Source organism: Diadema setosum, chromosome 18 (genome assembly GCF_964275005.1).
Source record: "Diadema setosum chromosome 18, eeDiaSeto1, whole genome shotgun sequence".
Classification (NCBI taxonomy): domain Eukaryota; kingdom Metazoa; phylum Echinodermata; class Echinoidea; order Diadematoida; family Diadematidae; genus Diadema; species Diadema setosum.
The window spans coordinates 7,496,497-7,523,915 of record NC_092702.1 but is presented as its reverse complement, the minus strand read 5'-3'; the positions used below and the strand labels follow the sequence as shown (position 1 = coordinate 7,523,915).

Genomic DNA, 27,419 nt, shown 5'->3' with positions numbered 1-27,419 from the left:
ACTTAGCACAAGAAGATGGAACCCCATCAAAGTGCTGAATAAGGGGGGACTTGTCTGACACCATGACCAGACGTAACCCAGAATAGACAACTTGTCAGGCACTATCATATTCTGTCATGGATAACCGGGCTGTCATCATCCAATGAGTGACTCACAACCTCAGCAGTATATGCCAACTCATCTTCTATTGGCCTATGCAAATAACACACATCAAGCCTACTTAGAATATGCCTTATTCCCACAAATCGGCTAACCCATATCAATATGCATTGTAAGTAAAAAGTAACAAATTGATTGTAAGGATTTAAAGGCCTTAATTTTCAGTGCACTAACTTCTCAAGCAGTCATATTGAACATGTCTTAAGAACGTAAACTATATATGCAGCCCTGACGTGAACTGTCAAAATGGAAACCTATTTACGGCTAGCCTTCCGAGGAACGGTGAACCCTGAACATCAGGTGACATGTACATAACATCAGTTAGCCACATATCTAGCAAGTTCTTGATGTAAGACTTCTTCCAACTTATTTTGTTATCTCTTCTTGAATGAAAGTGAAAAAGCATTTGATATGTGAAAGCACCCATGGAAGACGCACAACACACATGGCTATCAGAATGGTTATGACTACATTATCCTGATCAAATGGTACAAGTCCTCTGTTGCATCTAGTTGCATGTCATTGTTTTGTCCTCTTAAGTTTTATGTATTGATGGAATCTGAATCTTACGAAGAAAGTCCATAGCTTGAGACCCAACTCATGTCACAGTTTTGTAAAGTTGGTAGCATTTTTGTCTTGAATTGCCATTAACCTTGACTGAATATTTCAGACATTTCTTTTTGACACGTCAGATGTTTTCACTTGTGCCCTATTTCTCACACACTACATATTTCTATCATCTCTCATTATTTTTGTATACTATATGTTTCTACCTACAGTAAATCTATTTTGTATGCTTTATATTTCATATGTTCTTATATGCCTCTGATATATGTATGTCTATCTCTTATGTTTGATACATCTATATTCTCCTATATATTTCTACCTACAACTGATATGGTGACCGCACTTTCTCCACTTGTGTCTCCCTTCTCTGGAACAATCTCACTACTCATATTCAGTCCTCCACCTCCATTGACACTTTCAAAAAGAAACTCAAAAAACATTTATTTCAAGAACATTTCTCATGATAGTGAATTGTTGATTATTTGTATTTGTAGTTTATTTATAAGTTTGTTTTCTTTTGATAATTGTAAAGCGCTTTGAAACATGTTTGTCTACAAGAAGCGCTATATAAATTTTCCATATCATTACTATTTTTCTGATGCTTCTCTTGCATTATAAATTTGATATATTCCTATATGTTTCTTCTTGGAAATATTTTCAATTGGTGTCTGTTTCCATAAATGTTCTCTCTCTCACCTTCACAAGTGAACTGGTCCCGGCGCAGGGTCTGTATGGGTGTGTCCTGGAAGGTGAGTGGTTCCTGGCATCGGGGTTCGCCGGTGACAATCTGTCTGGCCGCTAGGTAGTCCGGAAGCCAGGACAGGTGACAATTACAGTTGAGTGGGTTGCCCAGCAGATTTCTGATGGCAAACGACAAGTTGTCAAACTTGATGAGTTGACAGTAAAGTCAACTGGGCTATCAGAGCAATCATACAACTTTGAGAGCACTTCTTGCAGATGTAATAAACCATAACTGTCATCAAACAAACTAAATCTGCACATTCAAAAGAAGTCACAAGTGCATAGGAATGATTTTTTTTTTTTTTGGGGGGGGGGCATGATAAGTTTTGTACACTTATATTCTTTGTTGAGAATGAATATGAATAAATGAAATAAAATTGATAAATGAAATGAAATGAAATGAATGAAAGAAAATGTGTATATTGTTGTTGTTGTTGTTGTTGGTTGTTGCTGTTGTTGTTTTGTTTTTGTTTTTTTGTTTTTTTTTGGGGGGGGGGGAGGGTTGAGCATTGCCAGTAATGGAAAGCGGTGGTCAAATATCACCAGTGTCCTGCTTTGATCCGCCTGACTGTACATGTTACCAAGGCCTCTGGTATAGGCCAGGATACTACATTTAGAATTGACTGATTCATAGTTCTATTTCTTAGCTTTTGTTGGTTGATCTTAGGGTAATTCTTACTTGTAGAAAAAGGTATGGAAGGAAAATCTTCATGATATTCAGTTCTACTTAAATATTTTCTAATCTGATGACAAACTCATCCCAGACCTCTTGTAAAAATGTAGATTCTTCATTTGGTATGACCTCAGCAGGAGTTTGCATAAAACTACACTAATGTGGGAGAGGGGGTGGGGATGGGGGTACTTAGCCTGGCATTGAATTTGAAGATGAGGTGGGGGGGGGGGAGGGGCTAAGAAGTTCCCAACCCTGCTATGATCCTATTTTGTCACATCCAAGGGTGACCCATGATGGGCCTCTTGTATAGGTCAAAACCCATTACCAGGTTTTCATGCTTGATTGTGAATGACACTCTTCTGCATGTATGACTTGGTCAAATACCCAAGCTTTGATGATTCAGCATTCATTCTTCAAAAGTGCCAAAAATAAAAGTGATGCTCTTTGCTAGTCAGCTGAGGAACTACATGTAATGACAGCATTTTTCCCATTTTTTGTCATCCCACTCCAAATCCAATTCCTTCTTTGCTCTTTACTCCTGTGAACTAGTTTAGAATACAACAATGTCAATGTTTTTCTTCCCCCGGAAGATGTGAGCAGCTGTTGTTATTTTCCCAGTACTAAATTAGATCAAGCTCTCCTTCCCTAAAGTGAAGATGTGAGATTTAAATTTTATGAGGGCATTTGCCAAGAATTAATGAAATTGCAAAATGTGTCATATCCACAATATCACTGCTTTCAGGAATTTTCCTTTCTTAGACTTCCTTCACCCTGTTGTTTTCTTGTAATTACTTTAATGCACAGAAGTATAGTGCATTCAATAAGGAGCATTACATAGATCCTAGGTTCACTTTTTGATTGTGAACATCCTTCAAAACAACACATACCCTCTGGCCAGATCACTGAAAAGGATGCAGAAACTCGGGCAAGTGCTGGAATCTACCAACAGTGGCAGTCACAAAACACTCTTCAGACTAGAAAATGAATGGCAGAATAGTGGAGCAGATCCACAAGAGTTTTATCACACTTTTTCTCGAGTTTGTTTAGATATTACAACAAGAGACCCGCAGGTCTAGCGCTCACCTGAGTATCGCAAGTTCACCTTTCACGCAGTCACTAATCTAAATTATTCACAGCTCTACAAAAATTTGACCAGGCTTCTCAAGTAGAAGATGAAAATGTACAATAAGGGCCGAAATTTTTAAAGATTCCTTCATTTGGGGGGATTGGGGGCCCCCTGGGGCCCTCTGGGTGGGGCATGGTGCCCATTTTGATAAATTGAGATCCTGACCCCCTAGGGATGCTACCTGCCAAGTTTGACGAAAATCCATCATGAGGTTTTCAGGAAGAAGATGAAAATGTACAATTCAGGCCCCCATTTGGACCTTCCCAACCCCCCCCCCCCCTGCCCCCAAGAGGGGCACCCCTGGATTTGCTATGAACAAACTTGAAACTACAGTCATTAATGTACTCACTCATAGTATTATCTTAGCTCTATAACTTCTGATTCTAGAGAAGATTTTTAAAGATTCCTTCATTTTTGGGGGTTTGGCCCCGCTGGGGCCCCTGGGTGGGGCATGGTGCCCATTTTAACAAATTGAGATCCTAACACCCTAGGGATACTACCTGCCAAGTTTGGTGAAAATTGGTCATGGGGTTCTCAAGAAGAAGATGAAAATGTATAATTTAGGCCCCATTAGGACCCCTCCCCACCCCCCTCCCCTGGGTCCCAAGGGGGGCACCCCTGATTCTGCCATGAACAAACTTGAAACTACAGTCATCAATGTACTAACTCATAGTATTAACTTAGCTCTATCACTTCTGGTTCTAGAGAAGAAGATTTTTACAGATTCCTTAATTTTGGGGGGTTTGGGCCCCCCTGGGGGCCCCCTGGGTGGGGCATGGTGCCCATTTTAACAAATTGAGTTCCTAACCCCCTAGGGATGCTACCTGCCAAGTTTGATGAAAATCGGTCTTGGGGTTTTCAAGAAGAAGATAAAAATGTAAAAGTTTACGCACGACGGACGACGCACGACGGACGACGCACGACGCACGACGCACGACGCACGACGGACGCCGGACGAAGGGCGATCGCAATAGCTCACTTGAGCCTTTGGCTCAGGTGAGCTAAAAATGCCACAAGATCTCCCTCCAATAAAGCAGGGGGTACAATGATAATCTTCTTTTATTATATACATTTCCTCATCTTGCAGTAGAACATATTTCATTTCCTGGATACAGGTATGAAATATAATATTTTTTCCTGTGCATTGGGTACGTGAAATTCACCATGGCGAGCTGCATTCCACTTGGATAAAAGGAGAAATTTGGCATTTTTATGGAAATTTTCCCCAAATTATTGATATAGACTGACTGTAAGGGATGACTTACAATGTTGCCAGTTCTTTCATGGAGTCTAGTGAGCCAGGCATGATGGTACTGATGCTGTTGTCGTACAGGGATCTATGAGAGAAAAACAAGAGACGAGATACATGTTCAGAAACTTCATCACAGTAACCATGACAACCATTATCATATTGTACACATGATGGCAAGGTATCTTTGTGCCTTAAAGAAAATAAAAGGAGGTTGCAATAAGATGCAGGACAGTTAAATGGATAGATATAGAGATAGATAACAAACCAGAAATAGATAAATAGACAAATAGAGATATAGATGGATAGATGGATAGATAGGTAGATAGATGGATAAAGAGATAGGTAACAAAACAGAAATAGATAGACAAATAGAGATATAGATGGATAGATAGATAGATAGATAGATAGATAGATAGATAGATTAATAGATAGACAGACAGATAGATAGATAGATAGATTAATAGATAGACAGACAGATAGAAAGATAGGACTATATACACCTTGTAGATAGGTAGATTGATAGGCAGACAGATAAATAGAAAAACAGATAGATAGATAGATAGATAGATAGAGAATATAGATAGATAGAAAGATAGAGAGATAGATAGATAGATAGATAGAGAGATAGAGAGATAGATAGATAGATAGATAGATAGATAGATAGATAGAGAGAGAGAGAGAGAGATAGATAGATAGAATTAAGGGGTTAAGAGAGGAAAATACATACCCTCTGTTCCATTGTCTTATTATTATCAGGATGAAAATGTTCCACACATAACCCCTAATGCCAGATTGCATATTATCAGGATGAAAATGTTCCACACATAACCCCCTAATGCCAGATTGCACCTTTTTGTTTAATAGCTTTTGATTGATAAACATTAGAGACCATTATAGAACAGTACACATGCACTAGAATCTCTATGATAATCAGATCTACGGTCAGGTCACTGGCATTGGTATCCAGTCACAAACTTCACATAAAATCCAATTGACTCTCCTTACATGCATTCTCATAATGATGAACAAGTCTTATACAAAAACAGTGTTATGGATATTTAAAGGATGTTGTCATCTGTTGGATCAGTAGGTATGCCTAAACTCACAAGAAGCATGAACACAGGATAACACTTTTCCCCTTTTTCGAGATACAATGCAGCAGATGTCAACACTTGCAATTAACATGTCTGTCCCCTGATTTAAAATCAAAATGAAGTCATTTCATTCTCACTTCTGTTTCCCACTTCTTCTTTTTTATTTCTCTCTCGTTTTTTTTTTTTTAATGGTAGCATTTTTCCCATGTGCTTGAAGAGTTTCACCACACATATCTCTTTTGGAATAATGCATGCATCAAGAGAAGGGAAGTGAACTCCTTCTCAGAGGAGCATAGATCAAGGTCGGTACGTGCACCTGTGCATACACGCACATCAACATTGACATATTATTCATTCTATTTTCAGTGACGTGCACCATGTTTGAAGTCTTGTTTGACACAGCCATTGAGACTCTTTCAATATTTCTCATTATCATTTTTTCCCCTCCATCATCCTGGACAAAAAAGAACAGAAAAGAAAAGAAAAGGAAGATAAGGAATGTGACATTATCTGTCGGACAGGATGTCACCATGGAAACGGGAGATACAACAGTGACAAGACACCTCTTCTGACCTCAAGGGGTCATCTTTTCACCCCTCTCTGTTTGTCCTGGTATTCAACCCAGTGTCTCCTCTGATAGGGATGATGGCAGCTAAGCCAGGCTTATTCCTTCGTTGCAGGCCTCGTCATGAGGCTGCAAATGTTTGCACTTCCAATTCAGTTGCAAACCACTAGCAACTAGCTACTCTGCCATCCTCTGACTAAAGCCGAACATGGGTAGACATGTTTGCAATCAATCATGTGCAATTCTGCATTTTTCAATTTGTATTTGGTACCATTATTATTATTTTTTTTTTGATGATGCATGGCTCTGTTGAAATCCTGAGGTATTGTAAATATTTCAAACATCAGATTACTTGTTAACATCAAAGTGTTTAAATTGTATGTATACCCCCTAGTTACTACAACTAGAAATCCAATATAATCTGAAAAAAGCAACAAACTACAAATTAAGATATTCGAAATTTGTGGGTTTTGGTTTGAAAGGGGGTCAACACACGCAAGAAGATAGATGACCTTTCAAATTCACTTACCATCCCCCCCCCCCAAGAAAAAAAAAAAGAAGAAGAAAAGTTAAGAGTCATACTATTCTGACCTTCACCATGTAGTATCCTTTGCCCTTTGGGTTTTCTTTATCATTTTCTTTATCTTTTTGCCTACTCATCCACTGTTGATAACAATGGCATCTAAGCCCTATGAAAAATCATAAACTTGGTCAAAATTTCACTGGTGTCCTTAGGTCAGGGTGGGTAAGAGATGAATCCTCCCTACATCAGACTGTTTAATTGGTGATGACGTGTCTCAGGATTTAAACAGGAAGGGGACCATCAAGAGGCAGCATGCCGTGGCGAACATACGGCCAGGGCTGGCCGGGCAGACGGTCAGCGTCCACTGCATGATTGATGCCCGGCCGCTTGATGGAAATTGTCGGAAATATGAAATTCCAAGTCCAGAGGCTATCATGGGGGGGGGGGGGGGCGGGGGCGGGAGGGGGAGGCAGTGGGGCTACCCATTTTCCCCAATCAAGCATCTCACAAGAATCCGAGTTCCTTAATATATTGAGGCCTACTTCTTGGCCAAGGAGTAATATCAAACACATCCTCATCACAACTCTTCCAAGGAACGGGACATACAAAGCTGACCTCATTAACTCCACTGATGTAAAGGTCATCTACAAGAACAAGTTATCAAAAGACATTTTTGGTGTTCCAATTTTTTCTCTCACATTTCCTTTGCTTTACATTGTGTCCTACACAGACAAAAACACATAAATAAAGAAGTACACATGATGTAACATTACAAAAACATTTCAGAGAACCTGCTAAATACCACTTAAAGTGTGCAAATAAATTTTTTTCATTTTCAAATTTACAATTCCTTGTTCAAAGTAGTCAGAGCAAGAAATGAAAGTGGCTTCATGCATGTATCTGCTTGATGTCTGCATTCAACCAATCTGAAACGGTATGATACACCAACAAAAACTTCCATCAAGATACAGACCAATGAAAAGAAATGAAATGCACACACAGACAGGAACTTGCATTCACACACATAACATTGGTGAATATAAGCACACATTTGTTCATACACATGTGACTTGACACACAAAATAACACACACTCTCTTGTAACATACATTGTATGTACTGATCTACACATGACAGTATGCAAAAGAGAGAAGATATTTGCTGAAATATTACGGGCAATATACACATTCCCAAATTACGGTTTTTCTTCAGTTTTGTGTACTCAATGATTAACTGAAAAAATTCAGATATTTTTGAATAAACATTTAGACAACATACTGTACGAGCTGAAATTTTCGCGGTGGTTTTATTTTCGCGAATTTCGCGAATCGCCTTTGGATCATGAAAATAACAACACGCGAAAATAACAATGCACAAATAAGTAAGTTCAGTTAGACCCTCGCAACCGCGAAATTAACAACACGCGAAAATGTCCTCGAAGGACCAATTCGCAAAAATATCTGTACGCGAAAATTTCAGCTCGTACAGTACACAATGAGTGAAAGGGAACAAATAAGGAAGTGACTGACTCACCCAATTATCACAATCATAAAGAAATAGATGTGGAAGAGAAAGGGATAATATGTACTCACAGTAATCTGACAGATCTCAGGCCGGTAAACGTCTCGTTTGTGATGCAAGTCAGTTTGTTGCTCCTCAGCATCCTGGAGGAGAAGGTACATAGAGGAGCACCAGGGTAAGTAACTCACCACAGATTGAAATGATGGAGGATCCCAAACATTACCAAAGACACCCTCCGACAACTGTGGAATGTCCATGTATCACATTCCGAGAGACAGTCATTTTGTCTTTACTTACCATCATGATGACTGAAAGCTAAGAAACAAAATTTGTAACAAGAATTTCTGCTCACTCCTCTGACTTAAGTGGATCCTAACAGATTTTAAATCTAAAACTTTGCTATAATCTTGTGGTTTATTGACGGTGACTCTTTTGATTCAAATATTTGTGTTTTTTTTTGTTTTTTTTTTTTATTTTAATTTTTTTTTCATGGGTCTTGAGCACATTTACTTCCAACCAATTGTAAATTCCTTTTATATTCAGTGAACTACACTTTGTATTCAATCTTCCCTTCCCAAACATCACTTTGATAATTATTCCTAATGTCACAATAGTTTATGAAAAATGAACAAACATTGGATACTGCAATGTTGTAACTCATTAAATTATAATTTTTTTCAACAATATTTCAGGACTATAACTTTTTAGAACTGTAGAAGCCAGAAATCTCATGCAAACAGAATTTTGTTTGTGTGTGCCTGTGTACAAAGTCTCTGGCAAAACACAGTTTTCATGTTTTGGGTTGTTGTTTTTTACTAACATGAAATGGACTCCAAGTTTTGTGGCACACTGAGAAAAAACATTTTGTGAAACATGAAATCCCTAAATTTTACTGCTTCTTCTTGATATCATGGTCAAAGAAAGATTTGTATGACTCATGACATGATCACAGACATCGGTAATGGCAAGTAAATTGAAAACAAATAAGTCATGTCCCTCACTTCGGATTAATCACTCCACTGTATGTGTATAATAATCATTATGCCACAAAATTTCACTCTAGAAATCAGAAAGTAAATTTAAACCATCCACCTAAACCAATATCTCCCACCATTTTCACCAATTTTGTGACAATACACTTTCATTAGTCAGCGCTAAACATGGTGCCAGTGAAGATGCATCATGTTTTTACCACTGCATGTACAAAGGTGATTAGTTAGCTTTTACCATCACACCCAAACCACAAAAAATGTTTAAATCAGTTGATTAGAAATCAGTACATTGTCCGTTTTTGTATATGTACATAATACATGTTTATATATTCATATACATGTCATTGTGTTCTGATAAATGCATGCCGACACTTGCATATCATGAAGCAGGTTTCTACTGAATTCTTGAAAAAGTGTTAAAAAAAACACCCACAGCAGGTCTATTGACTTACAAATCTACAATGTCAACTGTTCTAAATCTGGAGGTCTCTACCTCCAAAAGAAAAGTATACCTCTCCTAAAGTTTATGTGTCCAAACAAGAGTCACAAATGAAGCTACACAATGAAGATGTAAATATACATAACAAAAACACTACAAATTAATCGCTGCATGGAAATGACTCTTGGAAGAGTCACAGCATATCTGAATGAGTATAAAATCATTGCTCAAAAGGCCTAAATTTGCATTACCTCCTCCCTGAAGTATAAAGCAGTATTGAATTATATGTGACATTTTATTTGCCCGAGGTCAATAAGCAAATAGTTATATAAAGTACTTTTGAAGCACATAATTACTTTCAGTTGAACCCAGTTTCCTTGGGTCATATCATTATGACATTGTACCTCATTCAAACTATCCATTATTAACCTCACAACAATTTCTGTAACGGTAACTTGCATTCATGGTACACATTTGTGTGAAACACAGTTTGGCATGAAAAATTTTTACAGTGCAATTCACCTCATGGAAATATAAACTCACAGCATGATTTTTTTTCTCCAGATACATGTATATGTAGTTCCATCAGTTTCAGATATTGTTGTTAGTTTTGAACAGGTTACAATGAATGTGCCCATGTACACCAATTCAGGTTTTGTCCTACATGAATATATCCAGGGACACTGCCATGACCTGCACATTGTACCTTAGATGACGAATTAAATATTTTCCATAGAAAGGTGATTATGGACGAATACATGCTTTCATGATTTTTTTTTTCAAGATGCAGTGTTTATTTTCATATCATATAGAAAAATGATGGTTTAAATTATTCATGCTATGCAAGGTGGGCACAATGGATAAATGAAAGGATGGAGTGTAATGACCAATACCTAATAATGAATAATAATATGATGTGCATGATTTCTGTTTGCTGTCATAATTTCATGAGAAAATTCAACATTTTTCACCAATTTTCATAATGATGATGAGGATGATGATGATACTTTTAAGACAACTCTGTGGATTCATTAATCAGTGCTTGCAGTCACTGAATTATAAGCAATATTATATTGCAGTGCATAGTGGGATACTGCTGTCAGCTTTGAGGAGAACCTGGTCATGGCTTAGTACGTTATCATTCATTTCATGATTTGCGCCAGGCATAGAATTCTCAAATCTGCAACCAAATATACTGCATATCGTCACTGGGGTGACCTAATGGTCCCACAGACTACAAATATTGGGTTTGATGCTGTACTTGTTTTATAACAGGGGGGGGGGGGTACTATTCATTGACAGTATATCATATGTTGAATTAAAACTTCTCTATACTATTGCTTATATACAGTAGGTTGCAGAATTATCAAAAACCTCTAAATTGCAAAATTTACTTTTGATGCCTGAAATTCCTCTTTGTCTGTTAAATTAGCAAGATTTGTATTAAATTTTCTGATTAGGTACAGATTTTAGATATAACCAGGGCTATCTAATCTCTCTAAAATTAAGACACGTAGTGAATTTCAGTGGTGTCAATTTAATTACAAGATACATATTTGCTGCAAATTATCCCAGAAATCAATGTGTTCACTACGAGAATGGGACGGTCAAGAAATTATAGTCTTGCAGGTGCTGGACAATTAACACATCCAGAATGGGAACTCGCCGTGAACCAATGCAGAAAATCATCCTCTTTAAGCTCACTGGGCATGTATGCACTGAAAAATGAATCCACTCAATGATATCATAAACATGATTGTTTTCCCATACATTTTGTCATTTATGAACGATGGTGATAATGATGACTACGGAATGACAAAAGGTGACACAATGATAATGTTGGATTGCTTTTTCTATTAACCGTTAAGTTGATGATATGAAATGAAAGCTATCGCATTCCTGGTACTTGATGCTTTCTTCATCTGCGAATGAGTGGGGTGAATCTCATTTTTGTTCTAAACACAAAGGCAACGTAGCAATTCTTGATGAAGGCAGGCATGATGAGAGTGAAGAATTTGACAAAAAACATTGTTCTCGGCATCAAAATGGCAACTCCATTCAGTCATGGCATTTTATTCGGCCTTCCCTACAGGCAGGGACAGTTTACCCCCCCCCCCCCTTCTACTTGTGATCAGACTTCTCTTTACAATCACTACCTCAAATTTGGGGATTGCACCACATACAAACAGAGGCAAGCTGATGTTGACGGAAGCTTTATCGAAGAACAATAATTATGGCTCTAATGTTTGGAGCGAATAATCTAAACTCACACGGGGGATTGTTCTTTCAAACACAGGCTCCACCAGAGAGAGAGAGGAAAAAGGGGAGTCCCACCTCGGAGCTTTGGATATAGCTAAGATCTCTGTCCTCAAATGCAAACCTAAGCATTTTTTTTTTCATTTTTTTTTTTACAAGAAATCGGAAGCATATGAAATAGTGATGATGGAGAGGGGTTTAGTCGTCTGTGTGTAGAAGGGGAACTCGGGACTACGTCAGACTTGGGGGAGAGGGGTGGGGAGAAGAGTGTATGGGGGTTCTTTTCGGCAATGTTTGGTTCGAATCCAGACGAGCCGGAACAGGTGGGGGTAAAGCGGGGAAGGATTGTTGGAGCTGATGATGGGCATAGGGGGCAAGCTGAGACCGGTATAGGGGGGTCACCGTGAGATGTGTTTGGAAAAATGGCTTCATTGTTGGAATGAAATGAATGTCGCTGAATTGGCATGATGGGATATCTAAATGACACCAATCTCTCGCAGAAGGAGTCCATTTATGGAGGCTTTCATGAAAAGGTTAATATGGTTTCTATTACATTTGCCTTTCAGGTTTTTCTTAAAAAATCAAATATAGTTACTTCACCTTTCTGTATAACTTCTACACAATATTATGCTATTCCCCATGGACCACTTTTCACACATGAGTGTGCACTTAGATATTTGGAAATACGGAAAAATAATTGTAAGTGTAAAAGTTAGAATTGGCAGTGCTAAATGGCAACTTGGATTGCACACTGAGACTGCATAGCAGATTCTTCTTTTTATTTAAAATTCCTTTTAGTCTAGAGATTAATGTACCACATACTCAAGGCAACTTACAATTGCATGAATGCATTCAACTTTATATCAGACATGAAACTTTATATGTTACATTTATAAGTAGAAAATAAAAGTTCATCCAAACCTCAACTGCTCTTTAGCAAGCTTTCTTACATCATCGTTATGCAACTTTGCATTGTGCTTTCAAGAACTTTATATTCAATAAATGCATTCTGTTTACATACTAATTGATATGACCAGGTTATGATGAAAAGCATATATGTGATTTTAAGACAGGAAAATACAGAATATATAATCACACACAGGTTTACAATGATTCCCATAATGCTGTACTTGATGGATATGCTCAAACGAATAAATATGCTCATATATATATAATCAATTCTCCTCTATATCACGTGCACATTGACAAGATGAGTTCTGCTTCTCTCCATTCACAAAAACCAGAGTTAATCAACAGTCAAAATCATAAGAGATTGTGCCTCAAACAAATAATACAACAGCACATATGGTATTGAACGAAAAGGATCATTCGTGTCAAATGAAAAAATTTCTGAAACAAAATATCAGGAAGGTGCTGTAGAAAAGAGAATCAAGACAACGGTTTTAAAAAGCATCAGGCAATTACAGACATCTTAAATCCCAACAACTAAATCCACACATACTGGGCAGCCCTGAAAGAGAAATGCATGAGTTAGCTGCAATGGAGGAACAATGAACAAAATAGAAAAAGAAACTAAAACAGGAAATATAAGCAAAAGGATATGTTAATAAGATGACATAGTGAAGTGAGCAAGTGGGCCTAGAATAAAATAAAAGTTGAGTTCTCTGTTAGTGAGGGTGGTTCAAGATGCATTCATATGTTTCCTCATGTTGGGAGCTCTCGTAAAAAAAGGCAAGATGTTGCACATCGGTAGACGAGAGTTAGTGTACCATGCCAGGCAAATAGACTAGATGCTGAGCAATGAGGGGTAGATATTATGTGATGGTGCCTTTTGTGACTGCGCAGAGTGAGGTGTGAAGCCAAATATGGATCAGTGAGAGTCAAAAGAGAGAGAAAAAAAAAATTCCCATAACACAAGGTGGACAGAATGTAACTTCTGTTTTTTGATACACAACACAGGAATCTGTGTCACATTATGGCAAAATGCTTTGTTTTTTATTCTCTTTAAAGATGTACCGCAGTGTTTTTTTAACATCAAAAGCAAACAGTACAAATAGTTGATGTAATTGGTGATTTATATAACGATTCCATTTCATTATTTTGCTGATTGATACGTATATCTAAATACCATGTGACATTTGATAGTGTCCAACAAGCAAAGGGTGAAAACATATATTCGGTGGATCAACACAAGCAGAATTTCATTCACCATGAATTGCTAAACACAGGCTGCCTCTGCTACTTTGTCAGAAGAGGAATGGCAATGAAACTTTACAGCAAACATAAAAATAATATGGTGTGGGCAATATAAGATTATATTGACCACCCTTGCTTCTGATACCTCTCTTCTGTGCAGTCACAAATTGCAGTGGTTGGTTAATACGATTGCATATTATATGTGATTAATACATTGATGTTTCCTGCAGAGACAAGACTTCCCAGATTACCTGCACATACTTTGCATCAGAAATCGTTTCTGGGCATTCTTTTTTTTTCCTCTTTTTTTTTTTCATCTTTAATATGCATATCCAGCGGTCAGGAAGAAAATTTGTTTTGGATTTTTTTTTTTTTCAAACTTGGGGGGAAAATCTTTGATGATATTGTATCTAGGTATTTTCTTTAAATCCCCTTTGATAGATATATCATCACTTTGATGTAGAGAGAAAAAGTAGTGCCTACACGGAAACCCCTATTTATGTTTGGTTTATTTTGAAATCATGAGACAATTCACAAATCTTTAATGAGATGATACAGATTTTGAATATATCATCTTCCTTTCTTTCTTTCTTTCTTTTTTTCTTTCATTCTCTTTTATCTTCCTTTCCTTTTTTTTAATGTGCAGGTTAACTAAGAAGTCTCAACTCATTAATAATCTGTCTGAAAAAAGTGCATTCCATTGTATATTGCAGGAAAACATGGTGATAACAAAAAAAGAAAAAAATGAGCGACATGTCATAATGCCCAAGAACAGCACAAAATGATATCATGAAAAAAAAAAATGAAAGAAAAAAAAAACAGAAGAAAGGGTTATATGAAGAAGAAGAGATGGAGTCTCATGTGCCTGGCTATGATGGAGGCGGCTGTCAGGCTGACGTAACAGTCGACTGGAAGGTAATACTCACAGCGTCCGAAGGTATTTCAGTCCTACGAAAGAGCGCCCCGTCACTTTGCTCAGTTTGTTGTTAGTGAGCTTTCTTCACGTTTCCAACGAGCACACGTAAAAATAAGAAATACACGAGTATATGTATATATGTGTGTATAGTAAAAGCACAGAAGATATTACAATACGAAACAAAAGAGATTAACTTGATTTTTTCGATACGAACATAAAAGCTTCACAAATCGGTCTAATCTTTCTAGTGACACGGGACAGGAGTGCACTGTTCAGTTTCTGGGGAGAATGTTTGCATTTTACTACTGCTTTTAAAACAATACGAGCAATCACATAAACTGTTTGTAGGTACAGACACTCACATTTAATTCAAGTTTAAATTTAGGAATATAAAAAAGAAATGGGGCACAACATGTAGTCAAATGCCATTATTCAAGATTGCACAGAGAACAAGAACAGGACATGGGGGTGGGGGCAATATGTCAAGGCAAACAAATGAGAAACTTTTGGTCACAGGAAAAAAGTACTTCATCCTGTTTCTTATAGTTTTCTATTGAAAATCATATTAGTCTTCTGTTACAAATAATTTTATCTCATTAGAGCATAGTTTTGACTGAATGTCTAGTTGATTCATAAGGTATACCTAGCAGTGTTGGATTGGTGGCACTACACATCACAAACAGTGACATGACTTCATACAACCTTCAAAACAGACAAACATGTAGCATGCACTAAAATCTACACAAGCTTCAAACAGGTACTTAGTCAAGAGCAGGACAATATACACATGGAGGAAAAAAAGAACAACATAAATTCAACTTGAAGTAGTAAATTGCACATTGTTTGAAAGTGGTTGGAAAGAAGGAATTGTTATGGAATTATTAATGGCACGACTTAGATGTAAGAACAAGTCACAATGGAAAAAAAATTATATCAATTTGGGTTTGTATTCAAACTTCATATTCGTGATACAATTAAATTATACCATCAACACATTATCAGGTAATATAAAGCTTTTTATGTCACAGAATTGTTACATTGTATTAAATTTGCAATCCTTGTTTAATTAAAGAGCGATTCCTTCACAATTTACGACACAATGCTTCTCACTAGATTTTGTTACTATCACTGTACGATAAGGGAAACATTTATTATTGCCACACAACTGTAAGAACTCACAGTAAAGCAGTGGGATGGCATATATACATAGAGCAAAAAAACTAAACAAAGGTATGACAAAAAGAATTTCTTACAATTCCACGAGGGACGACGCTCCCTGGAAGGCCTCATCTTCTATCACCGAGATGCGGTTGTCACGGAGATCTCTGGGAGGGTGGATGACAAAGAGGATGCAATATTCAGAGGATAATAACCTCTTGATGACTTATGCATAGTTTGTGGTGACAAAGTGTGCATATTGAGGTACAAGATGTTCTCTCCGCGAGGACAATACACAATAAAAAAACACAAACATTGGTTCCATGTTATCATGTGTGAGCTTAGTATCTCCCTACGGCCATTGCAGAGTACATAAAAACAGACACTTCTGGCTGCATATATACATAATGAATTAGTTACTTGATCAACAAATAGATTAGGAAATGAACTAATGAATAAAGTAATTAGTTAATAGAGTGGCATACAAACAACTAAATAAGTATAAAAATAAGCAAATGAATAGAAATACAAGAAATAAGCACGACACGTAGGTGGACTTTAGATAAGATGAAAAAAAAGTAACATGGGCCCGTTAATATGTTATAGATGGCATGTAGACTGTCTTGAGTACAACAAAGAAAAACACACAACACACACACACAAAGAATTTCAACTGTTGTGGCATGAGGACAACAGCAATTAAATATCTTCTAAACATTGCATCTGAATGAGAAAATGTTACTCTGACGCACGACACCGGCTGAACAGACACTGCACCATGTTCATAAAACACAAATTCAAACACTGAGTGCTTCTTATTACACAGGTAATCAGTCCACACACCATCGTTATACCCATCTCTGCTTGGGAAACACAAGTATGCTAATCCAATTAGCTTCTCTACACATGAGGAGACACTCTGTCTAATTGGGACATTTTTTCCCCCCAAACTTGCTACCATTCCTGATTAAAGCCTGGCCAAGAGTTATCATCGTTACGTGCCTTTCTGGCTGGCAGAAGCATGGACTGATCTGATTTGATTAGAGCATGAAAGAGGGATTGTGTGAGAGGGCGGCACCAAGCAGCACGATCAAGAGTAGAAAACTTTTAATCTCTTTTTTCCTTGGAAATCTGGAATTTTCTCTCTCTTTTTTTTTTTAGGATGTAGACATGGCTGACCTGCAAGTTTGGGGTTTTGTTTTGGCTTTTTTGTCTATAGGCACCAAAATTATAAATGTACGCATATGCAGGTTAAATTACAAATACTCTGATAAACTTTGGTATATCTGGAGGAAAATGAATAGTTTTTGGGCCGTTAACAAACAGATTTCAGTTACCCTTATTGGAGAAAACACGCCGGTAAACAGCGGTTGTTTAGATTGCAGATGAAATTGTAACCTCCACTGACATATATATAAACACAAATATAGCTATTTTCCACCAAAACATGTTGTTTGTTACTGTAGACAGTAGGCACAAATCACCTCTTTAGCAAAGATATACACTGTGCTCTTTTTTATGTGAATTGACTATGATTCAAACAAAAAAAAAGAAAAGAAACTTTATGTGAATGCAGCGTTTATTGAATGAGCCGTTTGATAATTTCACAATATATTGAATTTACAACAGGGGGAAAAAGTGCTTGAATATTCACCAAGAAAACAAAGAAACAACCAGTAGATTTAACGTAAGGCATTTCAGTCATTAAATCGACAGAGACAAACAAAATGATGTACACTTTATACATGATACTCACAGGATCTTAAGGTTGGGTAGATTACTGAACTTTCCATCAGATGAGATGCGAGAAATCTCATTCCCATTGAATTTCCTGGCAAGATAAAGAAATCAATAAAACATGCTTCGTTATTTTCTTTTTTGTCTTCTTGACTGATTTTGTAACTGTAACACCTTATGTGACTTGTATACTTACAGTTTTGATGAATATTTGAATTTGATGGAAATGTTGTCTTGTGAAGGAAATTCTACCCCTTTGTGAACATTGTGTGACATGCATACTTTAGGTAAACTTACAAGCAATTTTACAGTGGTGTTAAATATGATGTGTTTTTTTTTTTCTTTGTGCCAACATGTTTTTGTCATAAAGTGGATATACTTCTGTAGATACCACATAGTATAGGATGAGTAAACACAGTGATGTTTCTTCACAGACATACATCATCCTTATACATGTACAACAAATACAATTGTGCTGTCCTTTATTACTACAAAGACAGGGGCATTAATTAAGTCAGTTTTGAGTCAAATGTGATACTTTGAAGAAAAAAATAACTGTATAAAAGAGAAGACTTTTCTCATATAATAAAAGAAAGTCAGTATATATAATCCACACTAATATGTAATAAATTGAATTGTGAATGTTAAATCACAGCTTAGATAACAGGCTGTAGATGATGATAGCAACCAATGTCTTCAGTTAGAAAAGATGTTATCAAGATATCATAATGAATTCCATATCCTCCACACTATTTTTTTTTTCAATGTGGTATAGATTGAAAGATTCAAAAGAACAAAAGAACACATTTGTGTCGGTTTAAAAGTTAACAGGTTGATACCAGGCAGGGGGTAATAATTTGTTTGTGGGGAAGAAGGGATGCCATGTTATGCAAATCATCATCACTCACAGTTCAGTGGTGTACATAGGGATGTTGTCAGGAACAGTGGGAAGTCCCCTGCCAGAGCAATCCACAATGCTTCCCTGGCAGTTGCAGGAGTCTGGGCAGTCAAAGTCTATGAAGCACTCCCCAGCACGCATTGTACGGTAGTACTCTGAGTCTGGAATGGTTGAGAAAATAGGGCCATGAGCAAAGACTACATGTGTGATGTGTCTAGGTCAAAAGCTTCAAATAGGAAAGCAACTATTAAAAAAATTTAGACACTTCTTGATTCAGCAAACACAAGCATGTATTTGTTGCTCTGTCCAAACAGGCGAGGTTTGTTTTCACTCTATGGGAACAAAAACTCTATCAAGTCATTTTGCCTCCAACAAACTGTTCCCTGAAAAGCAATATTATATCAATTTAAATTTATCACACAATAACATAAAAATCTACAAAGTAATGAGCAACAACTCAATAAAGCAAAAGGAGAAGTGACATGGTACATGAACATAACGTCATGTGGATATCATGAGAGCTACAGTTGTATGCAGCAATACTTAAGACGAATTTCAACCACAAACAACTCTTCATATCACACTCTCTATACCATCTCAAAGTTTGGTTCAATCAGAATTCAAGTGTTCAATTCCCCCGAGATTATTCATCAGTCTCTTTCATTGGACGGCAAATGAGACTCCTCAGATTTGCACTAAATTTCCTCAAAAACCATTTCCTCTTCTCGTCAAGCATTATACCTGCACTAGAACTAAAGCCCCACAGCGGGCTGGGAAACCTAATGAATACAAATTGGACATTTCCATTCTCTTTTGCTTCACTTTTCTGTCAGGATGCAGAGTGGTAGAGCATGTTTTGTCCGTTTCCATCAGATCAGGAAATGGACTTGCCATCCATATAGATGCAAATTACACCAAAAACCCTTCTTTTTCGCAGAATGGAATGCGTCTTCTACTCCCCATTATCTAGATGTGAGTTCGCTGAACACTGGATGGGGGGGGGGGGGGAGATGATATGATCAAGGGTATGGTTCTGGGGAACGTTTTCGCCGGGAAGCCTTTGATACGACCGGATAAAGTGGTACGGCATCCAGCTTCGAGAAATTGATGAGCACATTACAGGCTGGGGAGAGGGTGGGGGACAGGCAAAGGAAATGAACGCGGGATTTGGGAGGGTTTATGACGGTATCTTTTCAAAAAGCTTTAGTGAGGGAGATGAGCTTCATTCAAGACTTTGTGCGATGTGGAAAGAAAGAAAGGTAGGGACAGTAATTGCACTACATTAACCCGTTCAGGATGGGATGAGATTGCTACAACACGCGTTTTCCATAGACATGCACCTGCCCGAGTATGCTTGGGATTCGTCCTCAATGGGTTAAAGAGAGCTTCATATCCATTTGAAATAATACATAGCAAGAATCATAAATGCATATTACTTTCATGTAATTTTTTCATTTCAGATTTATCATATACCTTTTTATTCCAAGAACTATGTTGAAGTACATATACTGCAATGCAGAGAAAGAGAATGTCCAAATTTTGTGAAATGCAGTAATAAAGAGGGACAATAATGCGTATGTTTGATTACATACTGTATATACAGAAGTGCAATTGCATTTACTTTTGAAATTGGTTTCTACGCTTCAAATTGTATGTTGATAATTTGAATACTTTTTGCCTAGTGATATGTATTGTACTTTGAGGTGAAATATGAGAAATTCAATTCAATTTAATCTATGAAGATTTTGGAAACTTCAGTTGTTCATCAAGGCTTTCAAAGCTTCATATAACCAAAATATGACATCTGTATTCTAATTAAGCTAAATGATACATCAATGTAGATTTTGATTCATCCAGGTAAGTCCAATCAAACAGATTTAATTTATATGCTTTTAGTCAGAATGACGTTTGTTTTGTGAAAATGTATTTATATGTATGTAATGAGAATTAAAAAGATTTCAAAGAATAAAGTTTGATATCATTTCTCAATACAATATAACAAAAACATCCATCATACTGTATACATTCTTTTTTTTTTTTGGGGTGAGGCACTAAAATAGAATATCTAAGGGAAGAACAGAAAAAAAGTCAAAATATGTTCAGTACCCAGATGAGATGAGGACATCTTGAAAATTGCATTTTTGCAAATCTTACAAGTATCCATAGATATATGGGCGTTTTTTAGAATCTCATTCTGTTCATTCACATATACATGGTTTTTGCATGTTTGTACCTTTACACTTGTATTTGATGGTCTTCATCTTGGAGATGCGTTTCCGCTCCATGCGCTTAGGACCGGCACACCGTGCGCCGCTGGTCTCCACTGGGTTGTCATTCAGGTACTGGGCCAGCCACCGCAGATTGCAGTCACAGATGAGGGGGTTACGGGCGAGGTGTCTGCAGCGGTGAAGGCCACATGGATGGAGGGATGGACAGAAAGATAGATAGAAGGATGAACAGATGGATGGATGGATGGAACAAATGTTGGCACACAGGATGACAAGATAATGAGAAGAATTAAGGAAATAGTGAGGAGGAAAATTGAGGGGGTTGGGAAAAGAAATAAAAGTTTTACTTTCATCTTTAAAAGCAACAAACTACTATGTCCTACATAGCAAAAAAAAACAAAACAACAACAACATTGAAATCTGAATAAAAATAACACTACAAAATATAAACTCAAGACTCCAAAATGCGCAAAAATATCCACATTGCGAAAGTTTCCACTCTTGAAGTATTCTACAAAAACTTGATATACAGTGTACATGTGTGTCACACATTTGCACAAATTAAGCAGTACAGAAACAGAAAGACCAGAATGAATGTAAATGTATATCAGCACTTCATAACATCTGAATGTACCACTTTTTCTTTTTTTCTTTTTTTTTTCTATTTTGCTGTTGTTTAAACACTACTTGAAATGTCATGGTAATCACAGGGCAAAGTTGACCCACCTTCCTGTCCTACCTTGAAGAAAGGTAGACCAGGGAATTGGCAGATTCCCAAATACCAAACTATTGATGGGCCATCGTTTCACACCTCATAGCTTCTAACCAGACCTTTTTAATGGGCCCTATACATGGCCCATCTTTGGAAACTAAGCATTAGAAAAGGGGGGGGGGGGGGTTGTATTGATGATCTTAGGGTGCTGCTAAAGATGGCAAAGCCCTAAACATTCCCAAGGTCTCTCTTCATCTCTACGGCTTCTGCAGTGTCAAAGGCCTGTCCCTAATCTCTTGACGTATTTAGCGGGTCTTTGACGGTTTTAACACCCGTGCTGTTTGCCTACGTTGGCTCATGCAGGATTAGCCCAATTAAAGCCACATTTTGACACATGTGGGCTATGCATTCTCTGCTTTGCCCTGCATGGGTCATCAGTTAGCTACAGTAAAATGATGTAAGTGAGATATATAACTGTTTCAATCCTTGAACACAGCAGAGCTGTGAAAACGCAACCATGGAAGTGATTGTTTTGATTGTAATGACGATAGTGATGTACGTTGTACATTCAGGTGACACGACATTTGCTCCTGTGACAATTGCTCCGGTCTTATTTTCTTGAAGGACTTAGGATTAGGGTTAGGGCGGTGATAGTGTTTTAGGTCTAGTTTGATGTGAGGATTAGGATTTGGGTTAGAGTTATGGTTGTAGGTAGAATCTATGTTTGGCTTTATAGCACGCAGGTATTTCACAGGAGAAATTGTTGCAGGAGCAAATGTCATTGTCATGGTACTGTTCATTCAACAGATTATTTTATATTTTGCAATGACTGCTAAAATAGTGTGTGTGCTGCAGATGATCTTCGATGCATCTGTTTCATACAATCTTCTGAAGATATGAAATTTACTTTTATATAAACTTCAAAAGAGCTGGCCATGACATGTACCACAGTGCAATAAAAGTAATTACACACCATTGATATATCATGTTTCAAGTTTCAAGGTCTTGCTTAAGGCACATGCAGAGTGCTTGTTGCACACATGAACCCACTGGTTGACACGTCCAGCTTATAATTACATAAAAAGGAAACAACTGATATATGGGTGAATGGCTCTCATTCAAGCATACTACTTGTATGCAGACGTGTCCAATTTCATATCATTTGTATTCCTGATGACTGGTTCGAAGGCATCGGGCTCTGTCAAACCCTTTCTTTGCCAGGGACTTTGGACAATGTGTTCAACATTATATTAAAGGTTTTCTGTGCCAATCGATACTTGGAGTACACATATATGGTTAACCCTTTCTGTGTCAGTGACTTTGGAAAGTGTGTCGAACGCTACGGGATTTTCTGTGACAATCGGCACTCAAAGCACGCAGCATGGTTAAAGGGTGTGTACAGTTCTGGTCGAGGTGAGGATTTAGCTTTTAACATTTTGCGAGATATTCAGAAACCACTCTATGAGATGTCAAAGAGCATGCAGTTCTAAGGGGTATCAAAAGTTTATTCGATGAATCTCGGTATTGAAATGGCTGAGATATCCAAAAACAAGGTGAAACAAAGAGATCCTAATAAAGTTGTGGCATGTCGCCTTCTATTATTAGCACTTTTTTGGATATCTCAGCCATTTGAAAACCAATTTTCATCAAATAAACATTGAATCCTTCTTAAAATTACATGCTCTTTCATATTTCATAAGAGGCTTTTCATTATCTCACTTAGGAATGTTCAAAACATGAATCCCAACCTCAACCAGTACTGTACAGTCCCTTTAAACATTTTTCACATCTGTCATCGACCACGTCTGATTCAGAAACTGCCCCGTCCCTAGCTGTCCACAGTTTCGATCCTTTCTGGGGAATGGAATCAGCCGTACTCGGGCGGACACAAATCCCTCTCGAAAATGAGGCCTACAAACAATCCAACACTGAGAACTTCTGTCACTGGCGAGTTCATCAGTGCATGGGAACCAATCTTGATCTCTTAATCTGCATTTGCTATCTCCATGGGTCTACACAATCATTTATTCATTAACTTTTTTTTTTTTTTAATTTGTTGTCAGTGTAAACAAATCTTCCCAGGGACTCATGATACAGGCGTCTACATCTCTGGACATTTGTGTGTTTGTGGAACCTGATTCTCCTCCACTTCAAACCTTTAGTCTTTCTCTCTCCCTCTCCTTTTCTCAGCTACTAGCCCCCTCAACCCCCTCCCCCCCCCCCCCCCCCCCCCCGGTCCATTGCTGCTACAGCGTGTCATGATCAACTGCTAACTGCTATCGGAGACAATGAATGAGTGAGACAAACATGGATTGGATTCACGTGTATAGAATACACAAATAGAGCAGATGATGAAGAGGGAGAAAATGAAGAGAGAGTGTGTGTATGTGTGTATGTGTGTGTATGTGTGTGTTTGTGTGTGTGTTTGTGTGTGTGTGTGTGAGAGAGAGAAAGGAAAATCTTGATCCTCACATCACTATGAAGAAGGGATAGTTGCTGTTATCACGGTAACCCACGATATGTTCAGAATACACATGTACCTGCAGCAAATATGCAAAGACAGTACCTTAACAAAACTAGAAAATAAAAAAACTTCAGACCATCTTGATGAGGGAAATGAATGACCTATTTGAGTTGTTTGTAAAATAATACTCAACATCACAATTTTATTCTACCTAAACAAACTAGGTCGAACCTGTATTCCATTTTAAATGAAGTCATTATCACTAGTGTTTTGCATACATTGTAGCTCATATTTTTATAAGCTCTAATAAGATTTATCGTAATTTGAAGATAGAGAGGTAAGATTGTAAGAGATGTGAAGTTACATATTTGGATTAAGGGAAAGAAAAGCAGCGAAGTTTTATAATGGATTCAGGAAATACGAAGAACAAGGATTGAAGGAACAGTCACTTTGTTCAAAAGGCATGCAATGGGCAAGATGGTTTATGCAACTTTCTGGAAAGACATCTGGGTACTGAGAGAGAGCTCCCATTCTCCAACACCCTGCCACAAGATTTTCACACCTAATAACAGGATATTTAATGACACTCCTCAAAAGACAAGATGGGCCAAAAATGAAAAGAATTCCCCCATCATATAAACCCTAGAGGGACAATTTGGGTAGGTCAGTTACAGGTGTGAATGAAGAGGCTGGGTGGTTAGGACCCAGGTCAAGAGAGGTCAATCTGCGGAATCAATGTCGCATCCTCGGCCGGATGAGGGGATGGCTCACGAGGATTCTTTGTCTGCTGTTCACTGATCTGGTCAAAGAACGAAGGAAGCCTCACAAATTTCTTCACTCATGTGCCAATGGAGTGAATGTAAGAATCCCTGACATGAGGTTTTAATTGACATTCTAATCCCATGCTCCCCACCCCACAAGAACATTAAACCATGAGTTGACAACAGCTGTTCTGTCCTTGCCTTCATACCTTGTTCTTTCTTCCCAAGTATGCAAAAGTAGGCTCTTAATCTGTGGTCAATGCTATTCAAATGAGCTGCTTCCACGTTTCTTTACCATAACATCTCATTTTCTTACCCATTCCCCCCCCCCCCCATTCCTGTGGTTATGTTTCCCTTTGCCTATACACAAAAGTGCAGTGGCACTGAGATGGCTTTCTTTCAGACGATCTGTCCTTTCTCTTGCTCAGATGGTCAAGGATTTTTATGGGCCTGCTCCGGTCATCTTCCGCCAATTCTAGGCCATTCTTGACAGGCTTGCTGAGCTGCAGGAGGCTAGCGTAACTGGTGCACTTGTACTTTCACTTGTATGTACCAAAATGGTGAGTTTGACTCTCATCCTAACTGGTACATTCTGAAGCCTACAATTGGCAAGAAGGTTGATTCACAGGTTGACTACAACAGCCAAGATAGGCAATTACAGAGTTTGTATGAAAATCTGAACATCTGCATGGAAGGTTTTTCATTTGTTTAAAATAAAAACATAAAACTAACCCTGAGATTACCAAGGGCAGCCCTTCTGTGCCAGTCAAAAAGTCAATGACTTCCACAGGTGATGGTTCTGGAAGGGTTGATATGTATTGTGTGTGTGTGTGTGTGTGTGTGTGTGTGTGTGTACAAACAAGAGTCACAAATACAATTTAGGCCTACATATGGTTATTTTAAGTGACAAATTCATACATTTGCAAAATTGGTATTCAACTTGATGATGGCAACACAGAGAGCATTACATACCCCTATTCAAACCTAAATTATAGTTAAACAAGACTTGAAATTGAGGAGCCAACTCTTGTTAAGTCCACGACATGGAAGGGATAGGGCAGGGGTAAAATGGGGCCAAGCAGGTCATGCAGGTAACAAGCAATTAGCCCTATATCCTGACTCTCTTCACCTTTTCAAAGAAATTAGACATTTTGTGCCTATTTACCATCGATCCTGCCAATCTCTTGCGATTGGTGAGAAGTGTGATTTGTACTTCCTAAAATGAGCTTCTAGAGAGTTCACTGCCCAGAGAAATGATGCCACATAGATTGCATAGAAAAATTATACACTTTCATTAAAATGTTTCATCCTGTCTTTATGGTGTCTGGCCCACGTCTAGACTACCATCCTGTTGCGTGAACTCTTAAACATCTTACAACTTCCACAAGAAATGACTAAGTTGGGAGCCATGAAAGAGAAAAATATGTTGAAAATTTTCCACAAATTAACCCAACATTTCAACCATACACTACTCTATGAAACATAAAGATGTAAAGTAGTCAGATTTATATACTTTACATTAAAAACAGAGAAGACAAAGCAGGGGAGAGAGAAGACTCAAAAGACATTTGGCCAATCTTGAGCAAAACTTTGATAAGGACAGTGGCCTCTATGCACCAGGTCAAACAATTAATAAGTCCCCTTTTCCTTACAATATGAGACATACTCATACCATCGAAATCTTTAGGTATCCATTAAAAAGCCATTCCTGCTGCCTTATCTCCTTTACACCACATCAACAACACAGCTTAGCCTCTCTAATCCATACACTCCTACTTCTCAAGTTGCTGTCTTAAGACTTTGCCCAACTCCTGACATGTTTTCAGCGCGATCAACAGCCGAGTCAAGAAAAAGAGTCGCAAGAGAGAAATTATGCTGCCGATAGGCCTGTAAGTCTGGGATTACTGCAGTGAAATTCTGAATATTTATGAATTTATCTTGGGGAGTTGTTGTTGCAAATGCGGAGGAGATCTACCCGACATAGCGGTCAGACCCGCGAATGAAATATGACCCAGATTTCACACGTGCAGACTTGTTGATCGATGACTCGAAAATAAGCCCCAGCTAGGATACCCTGAGCTGAACCAACAAAAAAGTTCAAAATACTGGCCAGGCAAAATTCCACACCATAACCAACAACCCCACCATATATGCACAACTTTGTGTTAACTCCGGCTGCATACAGGATGGAGGGTTCCTTAACCTTTCATAGCTGGCATCTCGATACATGTAACAACCTCTATGAAAACCACAGAAATGTCACTCGCAACTCTCTGTTCCGTGAACATATGTTGGAAACTGCACCGTATAAAAGCAAACTTTTCTCCTCAATGGCTTGTAAAGCAATTTTGCAAGAAGATACAAGTGGAAGGACATTAGATGTAGTGACAAAAGGTAGTTACTCCTTCGTATGTGAGAGGAGCATCCGAGAATCAGTCCTTGGTGATGAAAGGCAGTTACAGACTCCCAGGTAGGACCGTG

At 37.9% G+C, this 27,419-nt stretch overlaps 1 protein-coding gene across 1 annotated transcript in view; it reads right to left on the bottom strand.

The window, feature by feature from the left end:
* Positions 1-27,419, bottom strand: part of LOC140242072 (slit homolog 2 protein-like) — a 156,059-nt gene that overhangs the window by 25,850 nt on the left and 102,790 nt on the right. The window contains exons 14-21 of the mRNA XM_072321831.1: positions 21,007-21,170; positions 18,784-18,934; positions 17,895-17,969; positions 16,234-16,305; positions 14,991-15,062; positions 8,292-8,363; positions 4,532-4,603; positions 1,423-1,586 (exon numbers count right to left, since the gene is read on the bottom strand). Of these exons, the coding sequence (XP_072177932.1) occupies positions 1,423-1,586; positions 4,532-4,603; positions 8,292-8,363; positions 14,991-15,062; positions 16,234-16,305; positions 17,895-17,969; positions 18,784-18,934; positions 21,007-21,170 (842 nt within the window). The remainder of the gene's footprint in view (positions 1-1,422; positions 1,587-4,531; positions 4,604-8,291; positions 8,364-14,990; positions 15,063-16,233; positions 16,306-17,894; positions 17,970-18,783; positions 18,935-21,006; positions 21,171-27,419) is intronic.